The sequence below is a fragment of the Geotrypetes seraphini genome, chromosome 3 (assembly GCF_902459505.1).
Source record: "Geotrypetes seraphini chromosome 3, aGeoSer1.1, whole genome shotgun sequence".
NCBI classification, from domain to species: domain Eukaryota; kingdom Metazoa; phylum Chordata; class Amphibia; order Gymnophiona; family Dermophiidae; genus Geotrypetes; species Geotrypetes seraphini.
In genome coordinates this window covers 194,420,884-194,443,882 of record NC_047086.1, presented here as the reverse complement: position 1 = coordinate 194,443,882, position 22,999 = coordinate 194,420,884, and the positions used below count along the sequence as shown (strand labels likewise).

The following is a 22,999-nucleotide window of genomic DNA, read 5'->3' as shown; positions in this document are numbered from 1 at the left end:
GCCGTAGGATGACCTTAGCTCATGGCAATGACCCACGTAAGAGGGCCCTAAGGCCACTTTGTACCACAGCTTTATGAAAGGACCCCGTAGTAATCTGGCAGACTTCAGTAAAGGAGACAGAATGCAGCATTGTTTACAAAAAAAAAAAAAAAAAAAGCAGCTCTAGGGCAAGGATAAGGGGGTGAGATATGAAGCTGGTGGGATGGAGTCTCAGAGGAAATGTGAGAGACTAGTTCTTTATGGAGAGGGTGATGTGTTATCTGTAATTGCTTTCCGGTCAATGTGGTAAATACCAAAACAGTGACAGAACTCAGTCTTGTTTGAAGCATAAGGCATAACAGAAAGGATGAAGCGGAGATGGTTTGGATAGGCTGGAGCAAGCTTCAACGGCAGCTCCAGTAGCTGGAACTTAACGACAGTGCCAGGTAGACTTCTAAGGTCTATGGTCCAGAAATAGCAAAGAAAAAGACATTTTAATTTAATCGTGAAATTGTAATGCATGTGATTACAGGGCAGACTGTCATTTACTATGCTACTATGAAAGATGGAGATACCCAGAGATTGAGAAGGGTCTGTAGCAGATCAGTCAAGGGATCTTTATCAGGCAACAGCTGCTATGTTTACAGTGTCATATTGGCTAAATATTTCAGCTCTCCTGATATACCTCTGCTTGATTTTCAGGGAGCACGTGGTAATGATGGGCTGTCTGGTCCTGCTGGTCCGCCCGTAAGTATCTTTCCATTGTAGCTTTTCTTTCTTATCCCCATGTTTTTCCTTTTCTGTGCTCCATTTAAATTACCTGTTCAGGGCTAACCGCTCTTTTCCAGCGGCACTTAGCGCTTAGAGCAAAGCTAGCTATTTTGGAGGTGGTCCAGGGGCCGAATCAACATGTGGCTGGTTCTGTGCCAAGATTCAGCACTTAACTGGCCAAAGTCACCACATAAATAGGATCACATAAAAGCCAGTTATATGCTGAACAGTGCACTTAACCGGCCATGGTGTAGCCGGCTCCGTAAACCTGGAAAGTCAATGCTGAAGTCCAGAAGTGGCCTGGCATTGAATTTCTGGCCATAACGCCAGTGTTGGTCAGCAGCAGCTGAATATCAATCTCTTAGGATCTAGTTTTGTACTTAGGATCAAGTACAGTAGTTTATTTGAATTCTTCAATAAACTACATAGGCAAAAGCTACCTTTAACGAAATGTGGACCATGCGGTCATTAACTTCAAAATATGTGCCATTTTCTAACAAAATACAAATAAGATTCCAAGGGGGGATTAATTTATCTTGCCAATTGCAGATCTGTTTGTAATGTTCTGATATGTATTCGTATTATGAATGCTTTCCTTGTTATCTGCCGAGGATTGTAGATTGAGTGGTCATATCTTGAATAATAAATAAATAGCTTTTGAAATAGTGGACCAAATTCTCAGTTCTTCTCAGCAATCACTCTAAATAAAATGTGCATTTCAAAGACTGTGCCTGATGTCTATGTGCCAGGATCATTTACCCTCCCTTTTATGAAGCCGCGTTAGGCTTTTTTTTTTAATCGCAGGCTGCGGCGGTATCAGCTCTGGTGCTCATAGAATTCCTAAAAGCGTCAGAGCTTATACTGCCGTGGCCGGCACTACAAAAGCCTACAGCGGCTTCGTAAAAGGGGGGGGGGAGATTAATTTCCAGTGGAAGTGCATGCATAAAACTGTGTGCGCACCAGTAAACCAAGTTTTATCCACACAGAAAATTGAATGTAAAAGGAGTTTTCTAGAGGTGGGGGTCCATTATATGCCTAGGGCCCAGTTCTATAAACAGCTCCTAAAACATAGGCACCCAATAGTGTGGCATATAGGTGCGATTTTATAAAAGTTAGGCGCACTTTATAGAATCACACCTAGCGGTGCCTAAAGTGATCTTAGGCATCGATAGAAATCCCAAACTTAGGTGCACCATATTTATGCTAGGGCAGGAGTAGGCAATTCCGGTCCTCGAGAGCCGGAGCCAGGTCAGGTTTTCAGGATATCCACAATAAATATGCATGAGATAGATTTGCATCGCAAGGAGGCAGTGCCTGCAAATCCATCTCATACATATTCAAGGTGGATATCCTGAAAACCTGACCTGGCTCCGGCTCTCGAGGACCGGAATTGCCTTCCCCTGTCCTAGGGTTTTCTTGGCCTAAATACCGGCGCCTGAGTCCAAAACAGACATCAACACGTGAAACATGCCCACAATCTGCCCCCTAACCACATCTACTTTCTAGTAGGTACCTTGGATTAGGTGTCTACCAAATTAGGCACCTACCATCCCATTAAGTGCAATTAATAGTAATTACAAGTTAATTATCAATTATGGGCGCTTTTTAAATAAGTTAGGCACCTAGATTGGCTAGCTGTGCTGATCTAGATGCCTAACTGTAGGTATCATTTATAGAATCTGGGTTCTATTGTATATAGGTGCAGATATTGGGTGTCTATACGTGTGAATTCTATAAGTGGGTACTCATGGATATGTGCACCTTTGCAGGCATAAGTGCAGAGAGAAAAAAAAGCACTTGTGCACATGAGCAGTGTTCTATAAGGGCGCCCGTTAGCGCTACAGCATACAACTGCGAGGGGCATGAAAGGAGCAATGGAGTGATAAGGGCGGTTCTTTAAGCCAGTGGTTCCCAACTTTGTCCTGGAGGACCACCAGGCCAGTCGGGTTTTTGGGATAGCCCTAATGAATATGCATGGGAGAGATTTGCATATAATGGAGGTGAAAGGCATGCAAATCTGCCCCATGCAGATTCATTAGGGCTATCCCAAAAACCCGACTGGCCTGGTGGTCCTCCAGGACAGGGTTGGGAACCACTGCTTTAAGCTAACACGCATTTAGGCACTCACAGTTTTGCCAGGTCGGTGGCTGTTGTAACTGCATGCACCTACTGTAAGTGTGAGGTGCTCCAGTATCAGAAGAGAGTGTGGCGCAGTGGTCACAGCCTCAGCCCCCTGAGATTGTGGGTTCAAACCCCCACTGCTCCATGTGAACCTGGGCAAGCCACTTAATTCCCCCCTCCATTGCCCAGGTACATTAGATAGATTTGTGAGCCCACCAGACAGGGGAAAATGTTTGAGTACCTAAATAAATTCACATAAGCCATTCTGAGCTCCCTTGAGAGAATGGTCTAGAAAAATAAACATTCCATAACAGCATTCTTGGTGCTCAGAGACTAACATTATAAAGTGCCAAACTTATGAATTTTCACCTAATGTATACATTTGAGTTGGATTTTCCCAAACTAGGAATAACCAAAAGCGTACAGCACAAACAAATGCTCCACATATAGACATCCAATACCTGTACTTATAGAGTAGGTACTTAAGTGTACAGGTAGAGTTGGTATGTATTTTCATTGGCACAAACTATATACATAGCACCACTGAAAATGAGCCTAATCTACATATCTACTCCACATGATTTAGCAGATGTCACTGGACTGCCCCTTTTTGAAAACTGACCCCAATTATGTTCAAACTATTCTTAGAATTTCTAGCTAGAAAATTCCTTCTGGAATCAACAATGGATCTGTTTCCCATTCCCAGTGCTGTAGAAGAACCTGCATTGCTAATGCTTCTACCCTGGATTTACTTTGGCCTCCTCTGGGACTTTTATTTTGTAAGATTGCACAATCCTGGTATTCACTTTGTTTCTCCCTCTCTCTCTGTCTAGGGACCTGTTGGCCCTGCTGGTTCTCCTGGCTTCCCCGGTGCTCCTGGCTCTAAGGTATGTGAAGTCTGCCTAATCAGGATCCCACAGAGCTGTCAGCAGCCAGAATTAAACTGCACTGACAAGGCGGCCTCTTTCAGATCAATCCCCTCCCCCCCCTCCTCTTCTCCTTCCCCTCCTCACTTCCCATGACCTTCTTTCCATTTGCTTTTCAACTCAGAAAAAAATGGAATTTTTTTTCAGGCTCAGTTTCAAAGGAAAGATAAGAATCTGAGAAAGAAGTGAGGAAGATGAACAGAGGGAGATACTGAGAAAGCATAATTTTATGTTATTAATACTACCAAGGCTGGGGATAGGACAGTGGTCTTAAACTCAAACCCTTTGCAGGGCCACATTTTGGATTTGTAGGTACTTGGAAGGTCTCAGAAAAAAATAGTTAATGTCTTATTAAAGAAATGACAATTTTGCATGAGGTAAGACTCTTTATAGTTTATAAATCTTTCCCTTTGGCTAAGTCTTAATAATAATATTGTAATTTATAGGTAAAGAGACCAAGCTAAAATTTATAGCTAAAGAGATCAAGAAACTGTTTTATTTTACTTTTGTGATTATGATAAACATACTGAGGGCCTCAAAATAGTACCTGGCGGGGCCGCAAGTTTGAGACCACTGGGTTAAGAGGATGCAAAGAGAGTAACTGTCTGGGTCCCAAGGCTACAGGGGGCCCCAAATATACTTGTAGCTGAAAAAGATACAGCCTGGGCTCCGGGTTCCCTGCTTTATTTCTTCTAAGGCCTCCAGAATGTTCAATACCTGTCCTGATTGCTATTATACCTTATACGAGGTGCTACCCAAAAGTTTGGGGAATTCAATTGTAAAAAAAAAAATTGCTTACTGAAACTCCTAGTTTCTACTGTCTCCTTCGAAGTAATCCCCTTGAGAATGTACACAGCGATACCAGCATTTTCCCTATGAGTCCATGCATCTATGGAAGTCATTGTGGGTGAGTGAGTGCCTTGAGGACCTCCTGCGATTCTGCCTGGATCTCTTCAATCGTGTTAAAACGGCGCCCTTTCAGTCGTAATTTTATTTTGGGGAATAGGAAAAAATCACAGAGGGGCAAGGTCAGGTGAAATAGGAGGGTGCGTAATCACTGTAATGTTTCTGAAAGTCAGGAATTGTCAAACGAGTGATATGTGAGTGGGCGCAACCGATTTTTGTTTTTCCACTTGTCTAGGCATCTCATGTTCAATTTGTCCAACAAAATTAGTTGAGCTGTCCAGTATGACTATCCTACTATCTCACAAACATTGTGGATAGTTTCCCTATGATCTGCAAGGATAGTATCACTAACTTTTGCTATGGTTTCCAGTGTAGTGCTTGTTGATGGTCATCGGGAATGGTCATCATCGTAGATAGATAGATGTTCGTCCGTCCATGAAGCATTTGTACCAAAGAAAGGTTTTGCTTTGGCACATGACATCATCTCCAAAGGCTTCCTGGAGCATACAGTGGGTTTCTGTAGCAGTTTTTTTAAAATTTGAAACAAAATTTGATGCAGATTCTTTGCTCAGTAAAATCCATCATATCGCATTCCGCCATGTCACTAAAACACAACCTTACAAAACAACGTGACCACTCAGCTGCACGCCCATTGGCACACTGATTCACAAAGCATACTGATAGACATCTCTAGTGGCGGAAGGGCATACTATATCCAGTTCACATTCCCTGAACTTTTGGGTAGCACCTCGTACATACGCAGGGCTTCTGATGTTTGGTTTTAACAAATAAACACTGATAAAACATGCCTGATGAATTGGATAAACCATGGGAGAACACCACTCCCTTGGCACTCTGTCCCCTTTTCCTGGCTTGATTTGTGTCCTTATTCAGTGTTTGTGCTATTTCTGCACTGATAATTCCTAAATAACACAAGCATATGTATCTGATTCCACTGGAAAAAGCATCCCGCAATAGTACCTGTGGGCCAAAAACATCAATAAATACCAGTTTTTTGTTCCCTCAAAGAATCCCTAATTGGCTGTAAAATAAATACCGGAGGAGTTAACAACATCAAGATGTGTTATTTTACTGTTATTATTAACTGTTTTTATAGCTAGGTCTCGCTGCATAAAATGTGACCTGTGCTAAAATCGTACAAGTTAACAGCAGCCCACATTGAGAACTCTGTCCCTCAATGTATTTATTTATTAGGATTTATTTACTGCATTGTTAAAGAATTCACTCAAGGCAGTACCCTTTTCCTTCCATATTTGCGGGTTCAGTACTTGTGACTTCGATTATTCACGGTTTTTATCTTGCTGGCTCCACCCCCAAATGACATCATCCTGGAGTGCCAAGAAAAAGTTTGGCGCTTTTATCAGCACTTGCTTCAGCGTGGTACTGTATATGAACCATGCTGATATTTAAAAAAAACAAACAATCATGAATATGAAAAATAAGTTTTATTTGCGATTTCATGGTATTTGCGAGAGATATAACTAAAATACCGCAAATAAGGTAGAAAAAAGTTATTCACGTTTTTTTTGTATTTGCGGGTTGGCTTTGCCCCTAACCCCTGCGAATGTGGAGGGAGATGCGTTTACAGAAAGAAATACACTTCTCCCTCCGAATCCGCGGTTTCAGCATTCGCAGATTTGGGTTATTCGCAATTTTTTTATTTTTCAATTAAAGCTGTATTCCGGACCTTCCCCGCCTCCCTCCCGCTTTTCCCCGTAATCCCTTAAGCCTTACCTGGTGGTCTAGCGGGTTTTTGGGGCAGGAGAGATCTTTCTACGCTCCTGCCCTGTGCAGATCACTCATAGGGAGCTCATGGCAGCCATTTCCTATGAGTGATCTGCTTGGGGCAGGAGCGTAGGAAGATTGCTCCTGCCCCGAAAACCTGCTAGACCACCAGGTAAGGCTTAAGGGATTACGGGGAAAAGCGGGAGGGAGGCGTGGAAGGTCCAGAATACAGCTTTAATTCCGGGGGAAAGCGGGGGGTGGGTCAGAACCGGCCCGAATATTATTCACGTTTTTTTAATATTCGCAGGCGGGCTCTGCCCCTAACCCCCAACGAATGTTGAGTGAGAAGTGTAAACCAGCCATAGGCAATAGACAATCATAGTAGTAAAAAATATTCCAATAACAGTACACATTATGGCATACGAGGTCTGACAGTTAAGTTCGTGAACTCATCCTAGAAAAGGTGCTACATACCTCATTGCTGAATATCACTAGGATCACCTTTGAAGTACTCCCCTTGGGAAGCTATGCACCGACACCAGTGAAGTTCACTCTTCAAAGTAATTTTGGAACCCATTTTCTGGAATGCCTATCAGAGCTGTCATCATATTCCCCTTGATGTCCTGAATGTCATCAAAATGTCTTCCTTTCAATATTTCCTTTTATCTTCGGGTAAAGAAAAAGTCATTGGGAGCCAGATCAGGTGAGTAGGAAGAGTGTTCCAATACAGTTATTTGTTTTCTGACTATAACCTCCCTCACAGACAGTGCTATGTGAGCTGGTACATTGTTGTGATGCAAGAAGCATGAATTGTTGGCGAAAAGTTCAGGTCGTTTTCATCTAACTTTTTCTCGCAGCCTTTTCAGCACTTCCAAATAGTAAACTTGGTTAACTGTTTGTCCAGTTGGTACAAATTCATAATGAACAATCTCTGATATCAAAAAAGGTTAGCAACATCATTTTGACTCTTGATTTGGTCGTGGAAAATTGGCTGACTTCCATTGTGCACTTTGACGCTTTGTTTCGGGATCATATTGGTATACCCATGATTCATCACCAGTGATAACACGGCCCAAAACATCGTCTTGCCTCTCCAAAAAGTCTTGACAAATTTTGATTCTCCTTTGCTTTTTTCATCGGTGAGCTTCTTTGGGACCATTTTTGCACACACCTTTCTCATGCCAAGATTTTCAGTTAACATTTTTCTCACTGTTTCTCTATTGATGTTTACTTGGTCTGCTATGCTTCTCGCAGTCAGCCGACGATTTTGGCACACAATTCAATGAAATTTTGCAATATTTTAATCAATTCTGGTCTTTACTGGTCACCCTGACCTTTCTTCATCAGTGATGCTTTCTCTTCCCTCAGAAAAACGTTTAATCCATTTGTACATTGCCATTTTCTTCATGGCAATACCCCCATAAACTTGGACTAACATGTCCCTGATTTCACTTCCACCCTTGCCAAGTTTAACAAGAAATTTAATGTTTGTTCATTGCTCTAATTCAAGCTCCGACATTCTTGCGAAAGCACCCAAAAATACACAACAACACGTTGACACGAACACAGCTGTGAGACACTGATATGCCAAGGTTATGAAACCTTACCGAGTTGTTTGTACAGTGTTGCCAACGTAAGCGCACAGAGATAAGTTGTCAGATCTCATAGTATGCTACTTACAATATCAACTTAATATTCAGTAAGACATCTTAATATTATTATTATATTCTTGATTATACTTTCTTTCTCAGACTTTAAGAGACTGAATAGGGTCTTGATCTTCACTTATCAATGGTTCAGGTTCCAAGGATATAACTTATAAACACCTAAGAACAGAAGCCCTATACACACGTTCTCTTTCTTCTTTTTAATCACTTTGAGAATCCATTTTAAAAGAATGTTTCACATGTATATAATAATAATAATAATAACTTTATTTTTATATACCGCCAACAATCTTGCGACTTCTAGGCGGTTTACAATGAAGAGAAACTGTACAGACAGCGAGTTACAGAGTATAACAGTGAACATCTGAAAGTAACAACAATAGTAATAATAACAACAGTTTATATTCTGCAGGACCGTGAAGTTCCATGCGGTTTACAATGGATTCGACAAATTCCATAAATTAATTGGCACATTCATAATTAGAGATTAGAGGATAACAGTTTACAGGATCAGATTTGGGTGGGATTATGAAGGGGGCTATTGTCCTGATTCGTTACCTAGGTATTTCAAGAACAGGTATGTTTTTAGGTGTTTCCTAAATTCACCATAGTTGTTTGTGTGTGTAATTAGTTTTTCTAAGTCTTTGCCCCATAAGGCTGCTTGATACGATAGAAGTTGTTGATGGTGTCTCTTATATTTGCATCCTCTAGCCGGTGGGGAAACGAATTTCAGGTGTGTTCTTCTCTCATGTCTGTTGGTTGGGAATGAGAAGAGGTCTGTTATATATTTAGGGGCTAGACCAGATAGTACCTTGAAGCAGAGACATCCCAGCTTGAACTTCGTGCGTGCCTCCATAGGCAGCCAGTGCAGGAGTCGGTAGGAAGGGGTTATGTGATCGGTTTTCTTCAGCCCGAAGATCAACCTGACTGCCGCATTTTGTATTAGTTGTAGTCTCTGCATTTGCTTCCGGGAGATTGCCAGATGGGTAATGTTGCAATAATCAAGGTGACTTAGTATAAGGGATTGTACCTGAAGCGTCGAAGCGTCGAAGTATGCTCTAATGGACCTAAGTTTCCAGAGACTATACGTGAATAAAATGGCTCTTATATAATTACAGTTACCCTTGATGATAAAAAGTTGCTTACTTATGTGCTTTGGTATAATCAGGGTGTGCAATTTATTAAATATATGCATATAATGAACCTGCATGCATCTATACTTGCTCTCCAGGTTCATTGTAGCCGTATAGGATTTATGCTATGTCTTTACAACATAGGCCCAAAATTGGTGCTCATTTGCCTCTACCTAGGTGACATTTTATAAAATGACCCTCCATGTCTATCATTTTGGCCACACTGGCCATACCTATACAAATTGTCAGGCTAACTATGAGGGCTAATCAAAAATTAAAGGCAATTGTTAAATTACACGATAACCAGAACAGAACTAGTGATATACAACATTGCTTGTTGGATAGTCGTGTGACAGCCATGAGGTCAGAAACATGGACGTTCCATTGCAAGATTGCACCATCAAAGAACAACATGCAGTTGTGCGCTTCCTTTGGGCAGAGGGAGTGAAACCTGAGGAAATTCACCATCAGATATTGACTCAGTATGTACATAGCGCCATGAATCAATAAAAGGTTTATGAATGGGTAAAGAGGTTTAAAGTGGGAAGAACAGGTGTAACCAATGAAGGTCGTTCTGGTTGCCCATCAACATTGCATACACAAGAGCACATTGACAGTCCAGATGCCTTGATTACAGAAGACCAATGGATAACGCTGCCTCAGTTGGCTGCAAATTTGAATATCAGCTATGAATCTGCATTTGCCATAATGCATTATGACTTGAGATACAAGACAGTCTGCGTACGATGGGTTCCCAAATAGCTTACTGATTTGCACAAGCAACAGCGTGGGGAGGTTGCGACCCAATTCCTGAGCTGGTATGAAGAAGATCCAAGTATTCTGGAGAGACTTGTCATCAGTGACGAGACATGGGCACATCACTGCGACCCAGAGAGCAAAAGGCAAAGCATGATGAAGTAAAGAAAGCAGTGCTCGCCTGGCTTCGGAAGCAGCCGAAAACCTTTTTCTCTGCAGGAATGCAGAAGCTAGTTGAACGATACAACAAATGCATCGTCTTGCATGGGGACTATGTGAAAAAGTGATATTTTCAATTGCTCACACTACTATTAAAACTGTAAAATGTATTTTGCCTTTACTTTTTGATTTACCCTCGTATCTTACCTGACTTTAAATCTGAGAAGCAGAGATAGTGGGAGGGGGCAACATCAAGACAGGGAATCATATTTATTAAAGTTTGGCTCAACACAAAAGCTGCTCCCAACTCATCAGTGAAAATATTCTTGCATTGGAGCAAAACTGGAGAAAAGTTTGATCAATTAGGCTGAGAGAGAGACAGAATCTGCAAAGATAGTGCAAAGAGGTAAAGGTGTGGGAGAGAAAGAGAAAAGGCAAATGAAAGAAAAGGTGAAAGAGTTTAGATGAGCCTGAGAGATAGCAGAAGTGGCTTGCTGTTTGGCAACTTTCCTGTTGCATTTTAAAACATAATCTCTGAAGACCTTCATCCAGGACTAGTCCAACAATCAAGCATAACTATGCAGTTGCCTAAGGCAGCAGCTATGGAGGAGGGTGGGAGGGGGCAAAGAGCAACTGCAGTCAAAGCAAAATAGTAAGTCCTGACAGCCATACAAACTACCATAGGGTAATGGCCTACATATTTACCCATATTATTCTGGAGGTGTTGGTGTTGGAGTGATCATGGATGTTGAGGGGGGGATAAGGGACCTAAAGTTTATTGTGTGGTGCCTAAGGTGTCAAATATCCTTTTACTGGGTTTGCCTTTATTGAAGAGTTTAATTAGACATCAGAATTTATTGCCAGAGAATGTGGTGAAAGCATTTAGCTTAGCAGGGTTTAAAAATGGTTTGGACAATTTCCTAAAAGAAACTTCCTAAAGACATTATTAAGATGGACTTGTGAAATCAACCACATAGTTCTAGAATAAGCAGCATAAAATCTGTTTTACTCTTTTGGGATCTTGCCTGTACTTGTGACCTGGATTGGCCACTGTTGGAAACAGGATACTGAGCTTGATGGACCTTTGGTCTATCCCAGTATGACAATTCTTAAGTTCTAGAACTGGATTCACAGAAGGATGTAGGAAAGGAAGCCTAATAAGGCGAAATAAAGTTCAAACCAAGCTTTGCTAAACTTTTCTGACTGTGCTAAGCGTGCCAATCTGAAGACCAGCCACTGTATAGGCAGCTGAATCATTTTTGCTGTGCTCCTATGTCCCTCAAAGGCTTCAGAGGATTAATGAGAGCAGCAGGAGGCCTGGAAGTTGAGGGTCAGGCCTCTTTTAAGGCCAGCAGCTCCAAGGTAGAAATGTGGTTGCGGATTCCGGCAGCGGCATAGTTGAATAGGAAGCTCTCTGTTGTGTTTGGGCTACAATTGCCAGAGAGGGTCTGGTTTCAGGGGTTTCCATGGATACCAGACATCCAAGGGGGTCAACTGGGAATTTCTGAAAGCAAGGCCATTGTGAGGAGGGACAGAAAATACACACCAGATTCTGACCTTTCCCTAAAAAAAAATGGAATTTCAAACTCTAGACAGGGAGTCCCAGAGGAGATGAAAGGAAAAGCAGAATACTGAACCTTAACTGAGAGGACAAATACTGAAACGGAACCTGAGAAGGAATATCCAGCCTCACTGTCCTGGACACAGAGATAAAGATAAATAAAAAGCATAGAGAGGAGTATGTAAGATGAGAAATTACCATAGGATGGGGGAAGGATGTGAGAAGGGGGATTTTAAAAGTGCAACCCCCCACATGAGTTCCTCACTAAGCAAGGGTTTCCACATCTGGGGTCTGCAGATGCCTGACGTACATTACACCCCAGGGACTTGTTCTGAAGAGGGAAAGGAGGTACTTGACTTTGGGTGCCTTAGGCAACTGGGCAGTCACTCATGCAAAATGATGGCATTCCAAGAAAATAATAGCTAAATGAGTCAAAACTGTTCAGTGGTAATGATGAGATGAACAAAGCACAGAGTCATTAGCCACACTCTCTTGGGATCCTCTAGATTTATTCCCAAATACTGGGTTTTCTGAGGAATTGGCTTTGGGGCATGATTGGGGATTCTGTAGTTCTGAGAATGTCTTAGGTAGCTGTTCTCAAGCATTCAGTGTCATTTTGACCTTCTCCTTGCTGTGCTAGGTGAGCATACTCTTTTTCTTCCCCCCCCACCTGTGGGGACACACTCTTTTCCCGCACTATGGGGACACACTCTTCTCTTTCCCCCTATGGGGACACCCTCTTCCCAACAAAGAAAAATGAGGAGACCCGATGATCCACAGTGAAAACAATCCACCGATGAAAAAACCCTCTTCCTCCCCCCTTGTGAGGACACACTTTCCCCCCCCCTGTGAGGACACACTCTTCCCCCCCCCTGTGGGGACACACTCTTTTTCCTCACTGTGGGGACACACTCTTCTCTTTCCCCTTATGGGGACACCCTCTTCCCCCCCCTCTTCCCCCCCCTGTGGGGACACACTCTTTTTTTCCCCCTGTGGGGACACCCTCTTCCCCCCCTGTGGGAACACACTCTTTTCCATCCCCTGTGGGGACACACTCTTCCCCCCCCTGGCTCACCACATATTAGCTTTCACATATTCATCATTATAGGACCCCAGAGACCCTTGAAGAAGACGTTTTGTCGAAACGCAGACCATGTTGGGTCCTCCATCCCTAGCGGACTAGGTTCTTTAAGATTTTTATGTGGATCATTTTACTTTTATGTGGATGCTATTAGTGTACCTTTGGAAATTTGACATTTTCAAATAAAGTCCATTTAGGAACATCGTCATTCCACAGAGTTTCTTTTGGTTTCTTCTGGATTTTCTTCTCTGTGGAGATTTTGGGGTCATTTTTTGGGGCTTTTACTACTTATGATCTGCCCTCTCTTCTGGAAAGCTCTAGGGGTGGCTATATTATGTGCTGGAGTGAAATTTTCTAGCAACCTTGTAGGAGCTTTCTGCCGGAATAGACTACAGAGTTGAGTCACAGCCCACATAGTCAGAGCAATGGCAGCCTCTGTAGCTTTCCTCAGATCGACACCGATTGAGGAGATTTGTAAAGCTGCCACTTGGTCCTCGGTTCATACCTTCACTTCTCATTATTGTCTGGATACTTTCTCCAGACGGGATGGTCAGTTTGGCCAAACAGTATTGCAAAATTTATTCTCCTAAGTTGCCAACACTTCCACCATCCCACTTGGGTTAGCTTGGAGGTCACCCACTTGTGAGAATACCTGCCTGCTTGTCCTGGGATAAAGCACAATTACTTACCGTAACAGTTGTTATCCAGGGACAGCAGGCAGCTATTCTCACATCCCACCCACCTCCCCTGGGTTGGCTTCTCTGCTAGCTATCTGAACTGAGGAGACATGTCCTACGCTGGGCGGGAAGGCACTCGCGCATGCACGGTGCGGGCAACTCGAAACTTCGAGTTTCTTCAAGCAAGACTGCTTATGAGGCGTCCGCATCGGGGCTCCGTTGGATCACGTCACCCTCTTGTGAGAATAGCTGCCTGCTGTCCCTGGATAACAACTGTTACGGTAACTGTGCTTTTGAGGTGCTGAAATCTGAGGAAATAGTACACAATGGGAGATGCACAAGTGATGTGCATCAATGAGAGAGACCTTGGAGTGATTATATTCATGATCTCAAGGCAGCGAAACAGCATGTGAAAGCAATGGCAGAGTCAAAAAGATACATAGGGAGAGGTGATAATGCCCCTTATAGGTATTGTGTATTGTGTTCAGTTTTGGAGGCCTTATCACCCAAAGGATATAGACAGCAATGAAGAAATCTAGAGAAAGGCTTCTCAAAACACTGCAGGGTCTGCACCAAAAGTTCTATGAAATGGGACTGAAAGATCTAGCTATGTAGAGCCTTAGAGGGTGGGATTGTGGACGGGTGAACTCACATCCTGGTCAGTCTGTGGTGGGGGATATTCCTCTGAAGTTCTTGTCCAACCATCTGATGATTTGGCTATTGGTGTGTCTCTTCAATGGTGTGGTTGTAACTGCTGCAGCACGGTGTGCTGGAGCTTTATCTCTAGACAAGGCTTTTCACACTCCCCTTCTCCCTGGACCAGGAGAATATCAGAGAGATATTCAGAAACCTCAAAGATATAAATCAGGCACCTCCTGTCTGAATTTCACCCAGCACTAATTTCTTGTATTGCAGACATGTCATGTTGAGGCCATCTGCTTTTTAGATCTACAGTATGACTTTCAAAGCATGGGTGTCCTATAAGTTAATGAAAGCCTTGCTACGTTAAAGCCCTGTAGTAGTCAATCCCTCTTCTGTGTGGGTCAGATCTGGCAGCCGATGCCCTTCACTTGTTGTTATTGATCAGTTTTTAATGTTAATTTCTCTTTCTAAAGTGAATCATCAGTCATCTACACTATTGGGTCAATTTTCAATAAGTTGCTGAGTGGATGGGTCTTTATCTGCCATCATGTTTCTATGTAACTGGTTATCTTTAGCCAAATTTTCACCTGAACGTAACCGAGTAGGTTTGCAGCTTGAAATCCTCTTAAATCTAACCAGACAAAATTGGTCCAGCTAGATTTAGGTCAGCTGATTCATAACTGTTTACCTTAATTTAGCCTTGAAATCCTCATTAATTCTCTAAATCAAAAACTCATCCCAGGCAAGCTTCCCGAGGTGCCCCTTTTCTGACTACTTAAATGTGTGAGCCCTGTGATTTTCTGTTAAAAATGTTAAAGAGTGATCTTGTTCCCACATACTTAAGAACAAGCTGCAGCAGGAATCTAAAATAGTTCTTTAGTATATAGAGATTTTTATCTTGTTTCAGCTCAGAAAAAGATCGGTAAGAACCGCAACTGGAGGGAAAAGTATCGTCACGTAATACTTATTTTAGTTTTTATAATGAAACAGTGCCATCTGGTGTCCTTATAATAGACTGCAGTCTGCAATATGGTAGACTTTTTGGAGGTAATATTTTAGCCTATCCAGTGTGTGCATGGCCACATAAATGACCTCTTATAAAATACTGACTAGCATAAAAGTACATACCATGACATGATGGCATGTGCTTTACTGGTGGGTGTGCACATGAGCAGTATTTGGTCAGAGCTTTGGCAGAGTTAGCACATATGCATGCAGATTGTGAAATATGCATGTACATGTGGAAAATATGTGCCTTCAAATGTGCAGGTATAAATGATTGTGCCTATCTTCAAAGTGTGTCCTCTGCCACATATTTTATTTATTTATTCAAGTTTCTATACTGTTCTCCCAGGGGAGCTCAGAACAGTTTATTTATTAGGTACTCAAGCATTTTTCCCTGTCTGTCCTGTTGGGCTCACAATCTGTCTAATGTACCTGGGGCAATGGGGGGATTAAGTGACTCATGCAGGTCACAAGGAGCAGTGTGGGTTTGAACCCACAACCTCAGGTGCTGAAACTGAAGCTTTAACCCCTTCACCACACTCTACTTGTCCTCATAAAATAGTACTTACTTAGGTGCCTCTGTAGGTTGCCTACTCAAGGTGCCCTATTAAAAAATTATCCTCAGAGGATAATTTTATAAAGGGGGTGCCTAGTTTAAGAGGGCACTATTTTATAAAGATTCATGGTCACTATTTTATAAAGATTCATGGGCACCTATGTGTCTGTATAAAATACTAGCCTAATGAATTTTTCGCCTGCTAGAAATCTTCCTCATCTTCATATATAGCATGAATTCTGGCCTGAACATTTTAATACTAACAATTGTATTTTAATGTTATCAGGGTGAAGCTGGACCTACTGGAGCTCGTGGCCCTGAGGGTGCTCAGGGTTCCAGGGGGGAATCTGGTAATCCTGGCTCTCCCGGACCTGCTGGTGCTTCTGTGAGTTAAAAAGCTTTACCCTCTCTCATTGGGTTATAGAAGAATCTTCTACTGCGTATGTCTAGTAGCGCTATAGAAATAAGTCGTAAGTAGTAGTCCAGCAGTCTCTGCTTGTTGATGGTATATTGATAGTCTCACTTTAGTGAGCCTCAAAGGATGGTCTCACTTCACTGGGCTTCTAAAAGGACATTCATACATTATGGAGCCTCTGTGGACTGTTTTGGCTCACTGAGCCTCTAAAGATTGCTTCACTTCACTGGGCCTTTACAGATATGTCTTTCATCATGCAGCCACTATAGATGGTCTCACCTCAGTGAACCTCTAAAGATGGCCTCTCACCACCGAGTCTCTGATGACAATCTCAGGTTGCAGAGAACTCACTAAATTCCATACGTAACTCTTATATACCAGTACAAACATTGAACCTCAATTCCTCCCTTCCCCATTACTCCGCTCATAATTTGGTTCTCTTTGACCTGCTGTAATATAATGTAGCTTTATATGAGTTCTATAATTCCTTATATTGTAAGTAGCCATGAGCCTAATTAGGCATGGTGCAATTCAGAAATACCGGATTAGATTAGATCACAAGAATCTACAGATAGTTTCACATTACAGCATCTTCTAAATCTATTTTTATATAGGACGATAGTATTAACATTATCAAGCTTCTAAATAATCTCACAACATAGTATCTAAAGATGATCTTGCACTACTGAGCTACTGATAATGTTTTTTCAGGCTCATTTGCATTGTTTATACTGTACAATATTATATATTGTTGTATTGTTTCTTCTGGTCAATATACAACTTTCGAGCAGGGACTGTCTTCTTTGTGACTGTACAGCACTGTGTATGTCTATTAGCGTTATAGAAATAATTAATAGTAGTAGTAGTAATATATACTGTATATATTTCCTTGGGCTCATTTACCATTTCCTTTTTCCCCCAATGTAATAGGGTAACCCTGGTACTGATGGAATCCCTGGAGCTAAAGGATCGGCTGTAAGTACCACATGTCTATAGCATGTTATTATGTCACCCATAGAAATATATTCTACAGGGTAGGGAAAAGGGATGGGACTTGCCTTGGTCATTTCTCATAGTACTGCTCTAGGCAATAAACAAAATATAAGAGGAAGAACATATAATTCATGACAAAACTGTTACCAGATTGTATATTTGAAACTGTTATGCATCAAGTTTCATCAAGGTTTGATACACTGTACTAACCAATCAGAAGACTTTCTAAGCAGATTATAGCACGCAATTATGAAAGAAAAGGAGGAAAGAAATCCAATATTGGACAGAAAAGTGATAATAGGTTAGTTGCATGCAGCTAGGTGGTAATAGAAACCTCCTGCTCTTTCCCAGGGTCGTGAGGAATGAGGGCCATAGGGAAGAAATATTACTGTGGGTTATAGACAAAAAGCATACTGAAATAAAAATGTTTTTAACTTCTTAAATGGCAGTAGAGGGCACTTCTCTCAAAGAGGTAGAGGGAGGGCCCATAGAAACAGAAAAAAATGAAGGCAGATAAAGACCATAATGCCTGTTGAATATGCCCATCCATGCCATCTACTATACCATCCTCTCCCTAAGACAGGGGTGTCAAAGTCCCTCCTCGAGGGCTGCAATCCAGTCGGATTTTCAGGATTTCCCCAATGAATACACATGAGATCTATTTGCATGCACTGCTTTCATTGTATGCTAATAGATCTCATGCATATTCATTGGGGAAATCCTGAAAACCTGACTGGATTGCGGCCCTCGAGGAGGGACTTTGACACCCCTGCCCTAAGAGAATGCTTGAAGGGGCTGGTGAGCTAAAGAACACTAGCATTGGCCATTTACATGTGTTAACATGGGGCCCAATTTTCAAAGGATTTATGCTCTTAACGTTCAATGTTATGTTCCTAAATTGGCCACTTTGAAAATTTACTAGGGCAGAATGCCTAACTTTACCATATATATTTGAAGATATACTGAGATTTTTGGGCCCCAAAATGAGGGTCTCGTTTATATTTGGGTCAGCGCCCAACCGCCCCCCTTCCAGACCTGTTGCAGGCCTCCACCAGGCCTGCCATAAGACCTGGTGGTTCAGCAGTGGGCCAGGATAGGAGGAATCTCTCCTGCCTCCTGTCCCAGCTGACTCTAACAACTCTCATCTCCCTCCCACCTCCACGATTAGTAAAACGCTTACCTTTAATATCCCTGGTGGTCAAACAGTGAAAAGGGGAAGGAGCAATCTTCCTACGTTCCTGCCCCATGCAGAGCTGCTATCTGAATGACTGCCGCGAGTTCCCACGAGAACTCATGGCAGCCATTAAGATAGCAGTTCTGCATGGGGCAGGAGTGTAGGAAGATCGCTCCTGCCTTTGTCGAAAAGACCCAGTAGTAACGACTGAACAAGCAGTTGAAAAGGGGTTCTTTCAAAATATGATCTAATTGATCTCAGTTTCCATAACATAAAAAAAACCCTTTTGCATAATGTGGTTAACTTGTCGACGACTTAGATAACTTTTTGTCAACATATACTCCCAAAATTCTTATAGCGGGAGCTATAGGGTAAATATTCCCTCCTAAAATGATACTATCAAACTCACACTAAAGTTAAGTGCAAAGCCAACATGACTTACACTAGCATCCTATAAAGACAGTTCCACACTGAACTGCCTTTGTAGAATTCACACTTAGCATGCAACTTTGGGTGCCATTTATTGAATCTACCCCTTGGTGTTTAGTGCACCTAGTAATGACTATTTTTAATGATATGCAAATGAGGTATGCATTACTGCAAATGCTGAAGTCCAGATATGCAGCTACCTAGGTACATTTTTATTTTATTGCAGTACTTAAGGACACCTCCATGAGGTGCAGTTGTTTTGGATAATGCATCTGCAAAGCAGGTTGCATGTTTACTTTTTTTACTATGCTTATAGGTCTAAGAGATAAGCTATTTTGCATAGATTTGCATCTCATTGCTCATGGTAGAATAATGGAACCACGTATGTTGGCCACTACGGGGGGAATTCATCAAGGGATGCTAAGACGCCCATTATATTTCTATAGGTGTCTTTGCATTATTTAACATGCGCTAATTGTAAGCGTGTGCTAAATTGGTTAGCGCCCCATAATGAATTCCCTCCTTAATAAAAAAAAAAAAACAGAGTTAATTACTCCCAGTTTATCTGTTGCTAAGCTTAGGAAATGCTTTGAGATTCTGCCAATTTATTGAGGTTCTGGCATTCTAATTTGGCTTCTCTATTTACTGAAAGGGTGCTCCTGGCATTGCTGGTGCCCCTGGTTTCCCTGGCCCTCGTGGACCTCCAGGGCCTCAGGGTGCTACTGGTCCTTTGGGTCCTAAAGGCCAGCAGGTGAGTACCTTTATATTTCTTATTCCAAGCTCTTAGTATGTAATCATTAAGAGATGACTTGCTTTTTGCACCTCATCAGTTTTCACTTACATTAACACTATAACGTGACACGACTTCCCCTCCTTCAGATTGCTGGCCCAATCCTTAATCTTAAGCACCCTGGACTACTGTAATATCATATATTTGGGTTCCTACAAGAAAACCACTAAACGCCTGAGAATCATTCAGAACACCGCAGTCCGCCTCATCTATGGCCTCAAAAAGTCAGACCATATCAGCCCTTTCTACAGAAAACTTCACTGGTTACCAATAGAAGCAAGGGTCATCTTCAAATTCGCCTGCCTCTGCTTCAAAACCTTAACTGGCTCATCTCCGATATACCTGTCACGCCACTTTGTGTTTCCAGGCACCAACCGCACACGCAATGCCTACCTGTTTGCCTACCCCTCCCCAAAGGGATGTATCTACAAAAGATTCCTTGACAGAACTCTCTCATTCCAAGCTGGCAGATGGAATGATTGCCTGACCACCCTCATTTCATATGCTCCATCCTACCTATCCTTCAGGAAATCTCTCAAATCATACCTCTTTGATAAATTTCTCTAACCCCTTCCCTCCCGGCCAAACTACCAAACTCTAACCTTCTCCCCTCCTTTTCCTGTCCCTCCTTGTAATTGAAAAATAGTTACCAATACACTTGACAATTACTCTTTGTATCTTCGCTGTATATGTACAGTCTCTTCCTCTGTAAACCGCTTTGAACTGTTTATGGTATGGCGGTATACAAAAATAAAGTTATTATTATTATTTGAAAGTAAGGAATTCTCTATTTGTTACCGCTATCACAGACCCAGTGCTTAAGTGTCCGGTCACACTAACACACATTAAAGTGTTCCCTGCTTGAGTGCATTAACCCAGAATGCAGACATCCCTGCCTGATCTCACTAATACAGATCGAGGACTTCCTCTATCCGATTGCATTAATACAGAATGAGGGGCTCCAATTCTGATTTCACAGGACAGGAAATGACCTTTAGTATCAGAGAAATATAAGTTACATGGATTAGCTGGAAGGACCTGAAGAAAGGGAGCACGAGATGACCAGATGTGGAAAATCTGTAATAATGAGACTTCAGTCATAAGGATCACCCATTAGGGGGCTGCTGATGGAAGGTAGAAGGTGGTGGACATTTGGTTTTCCTTTAGCCCAGTCTACTATTATCATAAACCAAGGGATGAGTGACTGTGGTCTGGGTTCCCGGGCAATAAGAGCCATGGGCCCCTAACTAGGTTTGCCAGATTTTCTCTCTCTAAAAAAAGAGGATATCTGGCCCCGGCCTTGCCCCATTTCCACCTCCAGCTCCAACCCATTCCACCCACAGCCCTGCCCCACATGGACCTCCTCGAGCTCTGCGCAAGCATTGATGTCGACACAATGATGTCAAGCATATGTTTCGTGTGCACATGACATACGTCGACATCCACGCATGCGCAAAGACCTTCTAGACGTGGCTTTGAGCTCGGGGACTTGCAAAACCTGAACAAACTGCCTAAAAGCTAACAAACTGTTTGCTGTCTAAAAAGAGGACTTGTCCAGGTTTTCCCGGACAGCTGGTAATCTTACCCCTAACCACCTCTATCAGAAGTGATTAAACTAAATGGATGCTAGGGGAAAGTGGTCCCCCTACTGCTGAGAATCCTTGGTCACTGACCTATTGTCCCAGTGGTTAATCTGACCTATCACAAATGGATACCAAGAATATTCTGTTGTTTTTTTCCATAGGGAGACCCAGGTATTGCTGGCTTTAAAGGTGAACAAGGCCCCAAAGGTGAACTTGTAAGTACTCTAACTGTAATCTATTTGTTATATCACACAGTAACGTACAGTCAATTTAATATCCAATTTGCAAGTTCTTCCGGAATTAATCCAGCTACCTCTCCTCCCTTGTAACCAAAAAAAACAAACAAAACTGTTGTAACTTCACTGGAAATGTCCAGTTAGCTCTTTTGTAATCTGCCTTGAACTGCAAGGTATAGGCGGAATAGAAGTCCCTAATGTAATGTAACAAATATTTACAATATATGTAATGTAAATGCAGTCCCTGGATATAGTGTTCTGATGAAAAGAGTCAAGTGCAAACATTTCATAAACATACCTGTGTGGAGAAAGGAGATAATTTTATAAAGCTTTTGCCGTATATAAAGCTGGGGCACTGTTGTGATGTATTCATATATTTTATAAAATCGCATATTTGTGAGTACAACATTTTTTCCTTCTTTAGGGCATTATTTTTTTTCTATATTTGAAAGATTTCGATATACCGACTCCCTCATATGAACCTGTTTTTCCAGACACAGTCTCAAAGGGGTACTGTGTTATATAATAAGTTATATTGGGGGTTGTAAATGCTAAGCATAAAAGCATAAGGTTGTCACACCAGTTTATAAATCAATATTGAAGGCTTTTTATGCCAGTAATGTGTGGGGTAGAACCGTTGTGGTTGGCTCACTGATATCTGAGGCTTTTTCCTTCTCTTCTGTAAGGGAGTGTTTACACTGGTTGGATTAAGCATTTTAGTGGAGAGGTTTTAGCTATTGTTTGTGTGAACACGCATACTTACACCATGGGGGCTCATAATCAAAAAATTAAGTCGTCCAAAAACCGTCATAAGTCGGCACTTGGACATTCTAATCCCTGGACGTCTTGTGGTGATGATCGAACCTTTCCCAGGATGTCCCGGATGGAACTTAGATGTTTTGGGCTAGGCCTGTTTTAGAAGCGTCTAAGTGCCACAGAGGGGTTCATAGACAACTCGGCGAAAGACAAAGGCGCGCACCGACAACTGAGCGCAAGACGGAGGCATGCGCTGAAGAAAATTACAGTTTTTAGGGGCTCCAACGGGGGGTTTTGTTGGGGAGCCCCCCCAGTTTACTTAATAGAGATCGCGCCGGCATTGTGGGGGGCTTGGGGGGTTGTAACCTTTCATATTTTACTGTAAACTTAACTTTTTCCCTAAAAACAGGGAAAAAGTGAAGTTTTCAGTAAAATGTGGGGGGTTACAACCCCCCCACCCCCCACAATGCCCCCACAACGCGGCGCGATCTCTATTAAGTAAAGCCCCGCCCCCCCGTCGGAGCCGTAAAAACAGTAATTTTCTGCAGCGCACGCCTCTGCGCTGCGCTCAATTGTCTGTGCGCGCCTTTGTCCCGGCGCACTTTTGACCTGACACCCCACAGAGGTACCCAACTTTACCAGATGGCCACTGGAGGGATTAAGGGCTCCCTTTATGAAGGTGCGCTAGCGTTTTTAGCGTGTGCTACAGTGCCGTGTGCGCTAACCCCGCGCTACATGGAAAATACTAACGCCAGCTCTATGGAGGCATTAGTGTCTAGCACGTGCTAAAACCGCTAGCGCACTTTCTTAAAAGGAGCCCTAAGTAATGGCACCCCCTCCCCCCACACACTTTCCCTCAGTGGTCACTAACTTCCTCCCATCCCACAAAGATGTAAATGAAACAGTACATACCTGCCTCTAGAACAACAGCACTTGG

The 22,999-nt window shown here is 42.4% G+C and overlaps 1 protein-coding gene across 4 annotated transcripts in view; it reads left to right on the top strand.

The window, feature by feature from the left end:
* COL2A1 (collagen type II alpha 1 chain) overlaps nucleotides 1–22,999 on the top strand; it is a 226,507-nt gene that overhangs the window by 73,833 nt on the left and 129,675 nt on the right. For all 4 annotated transcript variants that reach the window (XM_033938906.1, XM_033938909.1, XM_033938908.1 and 1 more), the window contains 6 exons: nucleotides 682–726; nucleotides 3,705–3,758; nucleotides 15,973–16,071; nucleotides 17,032–17,076; nucleotides 19,350–19,448; nucleotides 21,232–21,285. In XM_033938906.1, the coding sequence (XP_033794797.1) occupies nucleotides 682–726; nucleotides 3,705–3,758; nucleotides 15,973–16,071; nucleotides 17,032–17,076; nucleotides 19,350–19,448; nucleotides 21,232–21,285 (396 nt within the window). The remainder of the gene's footprint in view (nucleotides 1–681; nucleotides 727–3,704; nucleotides 3,759–15,972; nucleotides 16,072–17,031; nucleotides 17,077–19,349; nucleotides 19,449–21,231; nucleotides 21,286–22,999) is intronic.